The sequence below is a fragment of the Canis aureus genome, chromosome 13, assembly GCF_053574225.1.
Source record: "Canis aureus isolate CA01 chromosome 13, VMU_Caureus_v.1.0, whole genome shotgun sequence".
Taxonomy (NCBI): domain Eukaryota; kingdom Metazoa; phylum Chordata; class Mammalia; order Carnivora; family Canidae; genus Canis; species Canis aureus.
Genome location: NC_135623.1, coordinates 9,678,214 through 9,691,183, shown reverse-complemented (window position 1 = coordinate 9,691,183; position 12,970 = coordinate 9,678,214). Strand labels below are relative to the sequence as shown.

Below are 12,970 nucleotides of genomic sequence, written 5' to 3'. Positions count from 1 at the left end.
CAGGGAAACCTGAGATTCGCTATCCTGAATTGTTTGGTTTTCTTGTTATCATTCCATTGCTTTTCTTTATGTTATTCCTTATGTATATATAACCCCCTAAAAAATACATTGGTTAGTTTTGCTTGCTTTTTAACTTTTATAATAAATGGTATGAGTGTATATGCATCCTTCTAGAATTTCTCATATTTTATAATGTTTCTGAAAATCTCCCACATTAATTGCTGCACGCAGCTACAATGTATTCACTTTCACTGCTGAAAAAGCACTTTTATGAACAAAGCAAATTTTACACATTCTTCTGTAAGTAAGAATCTAGGTGTTTGTTTTTGCCATTAAGAGCAATGCTGCTATGAATGAGATCTACCATCTATCTCCAGTTATACTCGTGGCAAGGTTACTCTAGGGTGGACACACATTCTTGCCAATACAAATTCTTAATTCGTACATACTCAAAGCTAGCTACTTTCCTTTAAAGAATCCTCTTTTTTTTTTTTTTTTTTAAATTTATTTATGATAGTCACACACAGAGATAGAGAGGCAGAGACACAAGCAGAGGGAAAAGCAGGCTCCATGCACCAGGAGCCCGACGTGGGATTCGATCCCGGGTCTCCAGGATCATGCCCTGGGCCAAAGGCAGGAGCCAAACCGCTGCACCACCCAGGGATCCCTTCCTTTAAAAAAGGAGAAGGTGGTACCTGGGTGGTATAGTTGGTTGAGCACCTGACACTTGGTTTTGACTCAGGTCATGATCTCAGGGTCCTAGGATGGAGCCCCACATCAGGCAGGGAGTCTGCTTGAGATTCTTGCTATCTCTCCCTTTGCCCCTCCCACTTGTGCTCTAATAAATAAATCTTAAAAAAAAAAAAAAAAAAAAAGGTTATATGGAAGGATGGTGGTGATGGTTGCACTATAATGTGAATGTATTCAACACAACTGAAATGTACATTTTAAAATGGTTAAGTGGTAGGCAGCCTGGGTGGCTCAGCGGTTTAGCACTGCCTTCGGCCCAGGGCCTGATCCTGGAGACCCAGGATCGAGTCCCACGTCGGGCTTCCTGCATGGAACCTGCTTCTCCCTCTGCCTGTGTCTCTGCCTCTCTCTCTCGCTGTCTCTCATGAATAAATAAATAAAATCTTGGAAAAATAGGGGATCCCTGGGTGATTCAGCGGTTTAGCACCTGCCTTTGGCCCAGGGCGTGATCCTGGAGTCCTAGGATTGAGTCCCGCGTCAGGCTCCCGGCGGAGAGCCTGCTTCTCCCTCTGCCTGTGTCTCTGCCTCTCTCTCTCTCTCTCTCTCTCTCTATCATGAATAAATAAATAAATAAATCTTAAAAAAAAAAAAAGAAAATCTTGAAAAAATAAAATAATATAAAATAAAATAGTTAAGTGGTAAATTCTGTATTTTAACATAGTAAAATAAAGAAAAACTGAGTTTAAAAATCCATTTAAAAACCCTTTACCAAAAAAAAAAAAAAAAACTTTTCCCTACTCTAAATCATAGAACTACTCAATTCTATATTATCCCATTTGTTTCAAAGTTTCATTAAAAATACACGTATTTAACTCTGAGATCCATCTGCAATGTCATATATGAGATTGTGATTTTATTTTTTCCCAAAAAATTAGCTATTCCAGGAATAATTATTAACTACTATATTATTTCTCTACTGTTTCAAATGCCATCTTTTTAAAAAATATTTTATTTATTTATTCATGAGAGACACATAGAGAGAGAGAGGCAGAGACACAGGCAGAGGAAGAAGCAGGCTCCAAGCAGGAAGCCCAATGTGAGATTCGATCCCAGGACTTCAGGATCACGCCCTGAGCCAAACGCAGATGCTCAACCGCTGAGCCACCCCGGTGTTCCTCAAATGCCACCTTGATTAGGTAAATATATATATCCATTTGAATTTGTACCTGAGTTTTCTATTCTGTGTCATATATTTATCTAGTATAAGTTCCATGTTATTATAACTATTATGAATTTTCCTTATATTTTAATATCTGGCAGTCCAATTTTTTTTTTTTTTTAAGTAATCTCTAACCCAATGTGGGGCTTGAACTCACAACCTGGAAATTAAGAGTTGCATGCTCTACCAACAGAGCCAGCCAGGCACCCCACCTGGAAGTCTGGACAATTAAAATATAAGGTCAGTCTCCCTTATAGTATTCTTTTTTCAAAATTTATTGGTGTTGAAACTAACACTATATGTTAACTGTACTGGAATTAATTTTAAAATAAACAAGGGGCACCTTGGGTGGCTCAGCTGGTTAAGCATCCGACTCTTGATCTCAGCTCAGGTCTTCAATACAGGGTTGTAAGTTCAAGTCTCATGTTGGGCTCCATGCTGGGTATAGAGCCTAATCAATCAATCAAAGATCACTGATCATAGGAAAAAAAATTTTTTTTATTGTTTTGCAGTCCTCACCCAACAATCCCTATTCAATTCTAAATGTAAGTAACTCCATTATATCTATAAATTGATTTTGCATCCCCATTTAAAGGATGAGAAACTGGAACTGAGTGGGGTAAATGCTCTACTCAATAAAATTCACTTGGTCCAAAGGTTCTGGAACTAGAGAACAGATTTTCTAATTCCTAAATCAGTGCTGTCTTCACTAAAACTGCTTCTGAAATTGTAATATGTATATGAATCACCTGGGACTCTTGTGAAATGTAGATTCTGATTCAGTAGTTTTGGAGTGAGGCCCAAATTCAGCATTTCTAATAAGCACCTAAGGGATGGCTGATGCTGCAGTCTGATGACTCTGAGAAGCAAGAGCATTCTATTTTTGATCCATATAGTTCTGATGGGGGTGCTATCTATTGGTTGTTATGTCTTGGGTGCCCCTGGTTTTAAGAAACTCACTGAAAAGAAAACTTCTCTTGGCTTGGGCTGCCTTGTACCCACCAAATCTAGTTGCTCTTTCATAAGGATATTAGAGCAGTTGCTTTGTTCCTGAAGTCCACAACTGTGTAATTTGTCACGAGAGGATCCACAAAGCTGATCATGTGGTGCTGGCACATTCTCTGCTCTTGGGCAGTAACCTTGTTCGTGATGATGTCTAGGCCTTCATAAACCTAGGGAGGGGAAAGAAAATTAGCATGAGAAAGTAAGTCACCTGCCTCCATAAAACGCAAACTTCATAAGTAGCAATGGTGATCTGTTCCTCCCACTAGCCAAACACGGGACTGACCCAAAGCACCAGAATAGATGTGTTTCTAAGCACATGTGTTGAGAGAATAGCAGACCTACAAACACCCAAGATAAAGGAAGCAAAAGAAAACAGAACACTGGCTTTCTTATCAAACAGTGGCTATTAGCTTAGACTTAAAGATAAAAAGTGTATGTAAATCAATGGTCAAGTAAGAACTAATTCCGCAGGATTAACTGGACGTTCTTTAGGTTCTGTAAGCATTTAAAAATGGGCAGGTTGTTTTATTTATTTTACTTATCACAAGTCTCCAGAAAGGTAACATTTGCATTGCTCATAGTTCTACTTCAAATGCTTAGATATTTCTTGGATTTAAATGGCTCTGAAAGATTTTTAGAATCTTGGCTCCATTTGTAGAGAAGTGGCCTATTTACAAAGATACATATAAAACACACACAGACACACTTTGAAGTCAGAACCCCTAATACTGCTGTACTCTAATGGAAACATTGTGATCTAACCAAATTACTGCTTCAGGGGGTCAGCACATACAGTCTAAATACTCAAAGGCAATATCCTGTCTGTAAGCTCTTGATCTGCCAATTCAACTAAAAAGTTCAAATGTACTTTTTCTAAATGCAAGGTCTCAGATGGAGAACAGATCTGAAAATACTAGTTTGAAAATAGGGATGAATGCTTTGAGATTAAATGTTCTCTCTGTAATCACTGATTCTACAGGGAGCATTGAATGAACAAATAATAAGTTCCATAGAGCCCACAAAGATGTTAAAAGCATTTTTTATCTCACATTTCCCTTTACTTACATGGGTGTCGATTAAGTACAGTACAGTATAATGGTTTAGGAGGAAGGACGCTGGCGCCAGGCTGCCTCAGATCAATTCCTAGCTCTGCCACTTACCAGTTATTTGTACTTGTGGAGTAGTCAGTTACTAACCTCTCTCTGCCTCAATCCCTCATCAGTAAAATGAGGATAACAGTATCTATCTCATGGGGTTGTTGTGTGGATTAAGTGAGTTAATACACGTAAAAGCACTTGGTTTTTCCCTAACACTTTGTATATGATATACAGGGTCATTATATTACTACCTATATTACAACCACTACTACTACTATCACAATGCAAGAGAAATGGGAAGTAAGTTTAGTGTCACTAGCACTCTGAAGCTTCTGTGCTCTTAACTACTGAGGTTGTTTACCCAACAAGGATATACGCTATCTTCAAGGAACAAAAAAAATGTTAATTAGTAAACCCCCCCCCCCCCCCCCCCCGCACAGAAGAAATATAAAGAGCCATAGGAAAGAACCAGCTCTGTCTTTAATTCACAACAGACATCCATTCTTACACCTGAATACTGATGGAATCTTAAATCATCGGGTGTGCTTTTCTGTGTATCTTGAATAAGATGGCCTTCTGACATCAGAAGGTGCCACAGCATATACTATACACAGCAGTCTTCTGCATGAATTAAGAAAACTATAGGAGGGACAGGAGTTAATAACTCTGTGTTCTGTGTTCTTCTCCCTCTTCCCCACAAACTTTAGAAAACTATAGGAGGGACAGGAGTTAATAACTCTGTGTTCTGTGTTCTTCTCCCTCTTCCCCACAACCCTGTAAATGGATTCTCATTTTTAACACTGAGATTAATGTTAAGGAAAGGCATAGTTGTACATGCACAATTATCACCCCCACCTCCAAAAAAGCCAAAATGTAAACATATATAAATTTTCATCCTGAGTCCTGCCTTTATGTGTATGTTCTAGAACTCCTTTTTTAAAAAAAACTTTAAGCTTGCTTTTATTTATTTATTTATTTATTTATTTATTTATTTATTTTTTTATTTATTTAAAGATTTTATTTATTTATTCATGAGACACACAGAGAGAGAGGCAGAGACACAGGCAGAGGTAGAAGCAGGCTCCATGCAGGGAGCCTGATGTGGGACTCGATCCTGGGACTCCAGGGTCACGAACTGGTCCAAAGGCAGGCGTTCAACTGCTGAGCCACCCAGGCGTCCCTGTTCTAGAACTCCTTAAAATGGTAAGTTTATTTTATTTATTTTTTATTTTTATTTTTTGTTTAAACAAAAACATCAACAAATACTAAAGGCAACCCCAGAACGAGGCTCACCTTATTTATTAAAGGAAGTGGTCTGTTGTACTGTTTATGGTATATATAAATGTCAACAAATATCAGAAAGAAACGAGTATTAGTGATTTAAGGAAAGTAGATGTCTTGCTTATAGAGTTAACAAACTAAAAACTGTAAATCACACAAAAGTACATCTTGGTTACCAGTGTAAATTGTCATCTTTGAGTGATTTGTCAACTTTTCATTTCCTGTACCACTAGATTAAAAGAAACTGGGCATAAAGACATAGGTGATACTAACTGGATATCTGATGATAAAAGGATTATTTTTAGGTATCAGTTTTATGGTTATGTTTTTTTAAAAAAAAGGAGTCCTTAACTTTGAGGTATACAACATATTGAGGTACATATGAATGAAAGTATACCTTTTTTTAAAAAAAAGAAATTAGAGCTGATCCAAAGTTACATCTATAACAACGTTGCTTCAGTCTTCCATTCTAATATGACTTCTTTCAACAATTACAGTTGAGCTTACAAATAACTGTGTAACTTGTGACCACAGCTACTGTGTATTTTTTCATTTTACCCATGAATAAATTTTTAACAAGCAAGAAGGCAAGAGTAGATGAAGGGCATATGTAAAGTACATCTATATGTGCATTGCATGAGAGAAAGAATGATGCTGAAAAGATATTTGTTAATAATGACATGAGAATTATGATCACTGGGGCACCTGGCTGGTTCAGCTAATTGAGTGACCGACTCTGAATTTTGGCTCAGGTCATCATGATCTCAGGGTCCTGGGATCGAGCCCTGCTTTGGGTTCTGGACTCTGTAGGGATTCTGCTTGAGGGTTTTTTAAAATTTTATTTTTTACATTTTTTAAAAGATTTTACTTATTATTTGAGAGAAAGCACGAGCAGGGGGAGGGGCAGAGGGAGAAGCAGGCTCACCACTGAGCAAGGAACCCAATGTGGCTCAATCCAAGGACCCTGGGATGATGACCTGAGCTAAAGGCAGACACTTAGCCAACTGAGCCACCCCAGTGCCCCTCTGCTTGAGGATTCTATCCTTCCCTCTTCCTTTGCCCCTCCCCTGCTTGCACATACTCTCTCTCGCTCTCACATAAATAAATAAATAAATTTAAAAAAAATTTTAAGTTTATTTGCTGCTTTTAACAACAGGAAAAAAAAAAGTATATCATGACTGGGATCTGGGTTCCAGTAACAGGGTAGGAGGGGCAGACTAATAACTGAAACAAGATTGGCCAAGTGTTCTTAACTGCTGAAGGGAGGTGAGACACACAGCAGTTCAACTGGTATTCACTCTACTTTTTTATATGTTGGAAAATTTCCCTAACAAAAAGTTTCTTTTAAAAAATGTGGATGCAGGCACCTGATCAGGTCACAATCTGAGCCCTCTCCCTTTGTCTGCTGTCCCTCCTGCTGTGCTCTGTCAAATAAATGAATAAAATCTTTAAAAAATAATAACAATAGTAATAATAAATAATAATAAAAAAATTGGTACAGAATTTCAGTTTGGGCTGAAAAAGTTCTGAAGATGGAGGGTGATGAAGTTTGCAGAACAATATGAATATGCTTAACATATGGCAAAACAGTAAATTTTATGTCATGTATATTTTACAATAACAAAAAACTTGGATGACAGATTTTTTGGTAGAATGACAAACCAGTGAATATTAGCAATGAAGTGAAATTTTCAAAAATTTGAAATTTTCAATTCTTTTAAATATGTACCTAGAAGTGGAATTGCTAGATCATACCATAACTTTTAAAATTATTGAGAAGACTGGTAATGTTCTATTTCTTGAACTGAGTTTTGGTTACACAGGGATTTTCACTTTTTTGATAACTTACTGAATTGTACAGTTATGAATTATGCATTTTTAAAGATTTTATTTTTAAGTAATCTCTACACCCAACATGGGGCTTGAACCTATATTTCCAAGATCGAGAGCTGTACCCTCCACCAACTGAACCAGCAAGAAGCCCCAAGAATTATGCATTTTAAGACATATATTATTTACCAATTAAAATCATACCACCCAGCCAAAAAGCAAAAACACAACACATTTTACACATTTGTACTAAGGATAAATATCTAATCAAATTTAGAAACCAATCAATTTTGTAAATGTCACATTTGGCCCATACAGATATTTATATTATAAATCCCACAACTGTGCTTATTTTATTACCTGCCCAGAAAACATCATCCTACCAGAGTAAGTTAGGTTTGTAGCTGATTGCCTTATATTTCACCTATTTTCCAGCTTCAATTATAGTTGCAGTGAGACTCTACCTATAGAATAGACAGCCCTGGGTGCTAGGAAGAACTTAAAGGATCTGTTACCTTCCAAAGGCAGCAGGTCACTCTGTTCCATTTCCTATTCTCCTAGAGGACACCTATGATCTGTGGACATAGAAATGACTGGATAAAATGCTTCTCTCTGTACAATTCAGATTTTGTCAATATTAAGGGAGTTCTGGTCTCTTTGTGAGGTCTGATAACTGAAATACTCTGAAAAATTACAAGTTTAACCTACTTAGCCAATTATCAACATAATTGACTGATCTTAGCAAACATTTATTGAGAGTCTACTATGTGCCAGGTATTCTGCAAGATGTTAGGGCATGCAAAGATTTAAAAAGGGTCCCTGTCCTCAAGGAGTCCAGGCTAGCAAGAGATACAGATACAAATAACTATACTATAAAGAGATAAACAGTATAAAACTTTCTGAGACATTAAAGTTTGACTGTAACCATCATCTATAAATCTCATAAGCACTAACCATTTAATGAATGTTCTAGGTATTTATCTGTACTAGAAGGAAATATGCTTCTGTCTCACTTCTAATCAGAGTTTATTTCCAGATTGAAAATGTCTTGGGAAAAGGCCACAAAACTAAAATAACCCGAACTCTCCAAACCAACAAAGCTAAAGTGCCCAGAGGCGCTAATGAAGGTGAGTAAAATTTACAGCAGAGACCTAGAGGAAAACCAGCAGAATCGAGAGGTGTGTTATCAACTGAAAGTAAATTGTCCCCTAGGGGACATTTGGCAATGTCTAGAAATATTTTTGGCTGTCACAACTGCGGGAGTGGACGTGCTGCTGTTATCTAGTGGGTAGGTCAGGGATGCTGCTAAACATACTACAATGCAAGGACAACTCCCCCCTCTCCCCATACACACACACAACAAAAAAATTATCCAGCTCAAAAATGTCAATAATCCTGAGGATAAACCCTGATCCAAAGAAATTTTACCTTGGAGAAACTCCCCAAAATCTTTAAGTGTACTGCTAAAGATCCTACTCATTTAAGTCTCCATCCCTTTAGTCTGTTATTCTGTAGGGTAGTCCTACTGAGTATGTTCATCAGCAAGATCCTGAGCACTAGGCAGATCATGGAGCTCTGAGTGCAGATTGATTCCCCAACAGTGCTGTCTACAAGCATGAGGAAAAGCTGCCCCCCCTCCCTTGTTTGTTTTTCTTTCCTTCTTTCTTTGGACTTCATTTCCTTCCTAATCCAAATTAGATCCTGAAGTCCTTCAATCACTTTCTTGCCTCTATGGATTGCATATGCTTTGAAAACCACAATCATGGATTATGAATCAGTACAATCACCCTACCTTCTCTGCTGGCTGCCCCTGTACTGCTCCATGGATACCACTCTCTGAGATCACTAATGAACCCTGGCTGCCAAATCAACACTTTTCTACTAAACTTTCAAAACACATGATGGAAAAAGCAACAATCTGATACTACTAGTCTCTCTCCATAATCCATTCTCCTTTGGAGTTTCAATGGCAGCAATCTCTCCCACTTTTCTTCCAATCTCACTGGCCCTTCTTCAGTTTCCTTACTGAAGCCAACCCCTGATCTGTTAGCAATATCTTTCATGGTAACAATATTGAGAAATGGCTGTCTTTAGGGCATCTACCTGTCATTCCTATACTATGAACTGTCTGACACTCATGGCTTCTATAACCATTTTTGTGCTAACTCCTAAAATCCATATCTGCAATCTAGTTCTCTCTTGATGCCAGACCTGTATATTTAACTGCCTAGTGGACATTTTCATCATCAATGAGAGGCATATAATATAGTGAAGTTGTTAACAGTAAGGACTCTGGAGCCAGGTTGCCTGGATTTAAGTCCTGGCTCCACTATTACTGGCTATGTAACCTTGGACAAGTTATTTAACCTCTCTGTGCCTCAGATTTCTTACTTATAAAGTGAGGATAATCTTAAAGCTAACCTCAAAAGGTTATGGTTAGAATTAAATAATTAATATGAGCAAAGCATATGGAATAGGGCCTGCCTTTTGGAAGCAGTCAATAAATGTTAGCTATCATCCTTAGCAGCAGCAGCAACATCACCCCAGACACCTGTAACCTGATATATCCAAAACTGAACTCCTTATTGTCCCAGCCATACTTGAGTGAACCATGAGATAATCAAACCAAAACCCTCGAAGTGATCCTAGTACCTCTGTATCCATCTCTCTCCCCACATTTCCAATCTCTCACTTTTATCCAAACTAGTTCCTAAAATGCTCACTATCATCACACCAATTGAAGGCTTTATGACTTCCCAACCAGACTGCTCATTCCATCGGGTTCCTCACTGATCTTTCTATCCTTACAGTATAAGTCCTCCAATTTATGTCCACACCCAGGCAGCTCAGCAGGCTCCCTGCATGGAGGCTGCTTCTCCCTCTGCCTCTGTCTCTCTCTCTCTCTCTCTCTCATGAATAAATAAAATCTTAAAAAATTTCACACCCTATGAAATTATGTTGGCTTCCACTTTAACAATGAGGGAATGAAAACTTAGACATGTTAGGTAACCTGACCAAAGTCACACAGCAAGTTAGCAGCAGAGGCAAACTTTGAATCCACATCTTCTGACTTCGTATTGTTCTCTTCCCACCATGTTGCTAATCTCTGTTCTATACACATTAGCTCTGTGACTTTGGGGAAGTGAGCTTTCTTTCCTGGAACCTCAAGTTCCTCATTCCCAACATCCTCTTTAATTCTAACAGTCCAAACTTCAGAAAAAAAGACTTTTGGCATGGAAGCTAAAAGGAAAAAAAATTTTTAAAGGATGTTGACACACACCAGAAAGTTGATTTTCTTTTCTGATTAAAGGAGTTTGGATTTGATTATTCAACTGAAGAGAAAGGACAGAGTAGGGAAAAGGTCAACCTCTTGCCTAACTTTTCTTTCTTAATAAAAAGATGACTTTTAAAAAATTTTACACTTTATTAAGAAAGAATGAGCAAGCTACAGGAACATTGTATCAGGCAACTACTCCTTTTAGCTTTGTTTGGCAGACGTTCAACTGCAGGCATACTGACTAAATCAGATAGACTAAGATGCTCAGAAAGTGGGAGAAAGTCGGTCTGGTGAGAGGAGTGCTTTGGAATTTGCAGTGCAGATCATGACTTTTCTTCTTCCAATGGCTATCTGTATATAAGAAAAAAAGGTGGGTGGGGGGAACACCTGGCTGGCTTAGTCAATGGAGCATGGGACTCTTGATCCCAAGGTTGTAAGTTCGAGTCCCATGTAGGGTGTAGAGATTACTTAAAAATTAAATCTTAAAAAAAAAAAAAAAAAAAGGGAAAGGGACTAGAATCTTAATACAAAGCCATGCTTCTCAAACTAAGAGGCGCATACATAGTAAGTATGCATTCCTGGAGAGCATCAATCTAACTAAATGGTAAAAAGAATTTGAAACATTTTTATATCTAAATAAATACAGACAGGGGATCCCTGGGTGGCTCAGCGGTTTCCCGCCTGCCTTTGGCCCAGGGCGCGATCCTGGAGTCCCGGGATCGAGTCCTGAGTCGGACTCCCAGCATGGAGCCTGCTTCTCCCTCTCCTCTGCCTGTGTCTCTGCCTCTCTCTCTCTTTCTCTATGTCTATCATAAATAAATAAAAATAAATTAAAATAAATAAATAAATAAATACAGACAGACAGATCAGGGTAGAGAATGCAAAACTGGCACATAATGGGGCAGCCAGGGTGGCTCAGCGGTTTAGCACTGCCTTCATCCCAGGGCCTGATCCTGGAGACCCGGGATCGAGGCCCATGTCCAGCTCCCTTCATGGAGCTTGCTTCTGCCTCTGCCTGTGTCTCTGACTCTCTCTTTCTCTCTCCCTCTCTGTGTCTCTTATTAATAAATGAATAAAATCTTTTTAAAAAATGGCACATAACTTTTAAGTTAAAGCCTGAGAAACTCTGCAATGGAGAGCCTCTGCAGTGGCTGCTTAGAGGTCCACCTGTAAACTCTGGGGAAGCATGGATTTAAGGAAATTCAGAGATCATCCACCTAGTCCAATCACCTGAAATTTTATACTTGAGAATATGGAGGCTCAGAAAGCTTCCCTAGACATATAACTGACTGGCAGTAGAGATACAACTAAAGCCTGGATACTCTGCTTATAGCACAAGCTGTTTCTGCTGTCTCTTACCAGTAGAATTTTTATCCCCATTTGACTCTGATCTGTTTGCTTGCTTGAAGTAATAAACTCTTATTAAGGTGAAATTAAATTCCAGAAACCGAGGAGAAGACTGCTTCCATTCAGTGAACCCCCTCATGGTTCTGAAAAGTAAATGATAAGAATACTAAAAATAACTAAAAAGACAATGCCATGTGACTATAATGCTGGGACAGAAACAAGGGCTCTTTTAAGAAAATAAAATTATTAATAAAGTTCCTCTCATGGCCACTTTTATAGCCTCAATATTGGCCCACTTTTGAGGGTTTCAATAATATTTTACTTAAGATCCTTATGATAGGGGATCCCTGGGTGGCGCAGCGGTTTGGCGCCTGCCTTTGGCCCAGGGCACGATCCTGGAGACCCAGGATCGAATCCCACATCGGGCTCCCGGTGCATGGAGCCTGCTTCTCCCTCTGCCTATGTCTCTGCCTCTCTCTCTCTCTCTCTCTCTCTCTGTGACTATCATAAATAAATAAAAATTTAAAAAAAATAGAAAAAAAAGATCCTTATGATAGAGTATATATTATTTGGAGGTCTATGTCTAAGTTAGGGAGAGGCAATAAAGTATAATGGAGCTATGCCTGGGTTCAAATTCTGGCTTTACTATCAAACTTCATTTTGCAGTTAATTAAGTATTTAATTTTTCGTTGTGTCTCGTTTTCTAATCTATAAAATGGGGATGATAATAGCACCTACACTCCTCACTGGGTTATTCTGAAGATTAGAGTTAATATAGGTGAAATATTTAGAAGAGTAGCAGGCAAACTGTAAGCACTATATAAGGCTTGGTATTACCTATATTTAACTGGTGGTAGTTAAACAAGACTTTCCTTGGTTCTTCTAGGTGAGACCCCTTGCTAGGGTTTGAAAGAAGAGAACCACAAAATGCCAGAACTAAAAGGAGCTTTAGACACTGTGACAGACAGACACCATATGTATGACCCACAGAGCCTATCTGGACCTTAATAGAAAAAAGCTGCCCATCCCTGATCTAATCTAATCAGTTCCCCTCCCTAATATACCCAAAGAGGAAACTAAAGCCCAGAGAGGACAGTACCTTGTCCCAGGTTATAGATACAGTGAGTTAGTGGCAAAGCTAGGACTAAAACCCAGTTTTCCCAGTAAATAAAACTGTCTACCAGGCTCAAGAGGCTAAATGAAGACCTCGGAATAAGACTGTAA

At 38.5% G+C, this 12,970-nt stretch overlaps 1 protein-coding gene across 1 annotated transcript in view; it reads right to left on the bottom strand.

The window, feature by feature from the left end:
• Positions 1-12,970, bottom strand: part of TRIT1 (tRNA isopentenyltransferase 1) — a 47,280-nt gene that overhangs the window by 16,187 nt on the left and 18,123 nt on the right. Inside the window, exon 2 of the mRNA XM_077844625.1 lies at positions 2,941-3,081. Coding sequence (XP_077700751.1) covers positions 2,941-3,081 — 141 coding nt within the window. The remainder of the gene's footprint in view (positions 1-2,940; positions 3,082-12,970) is intronic.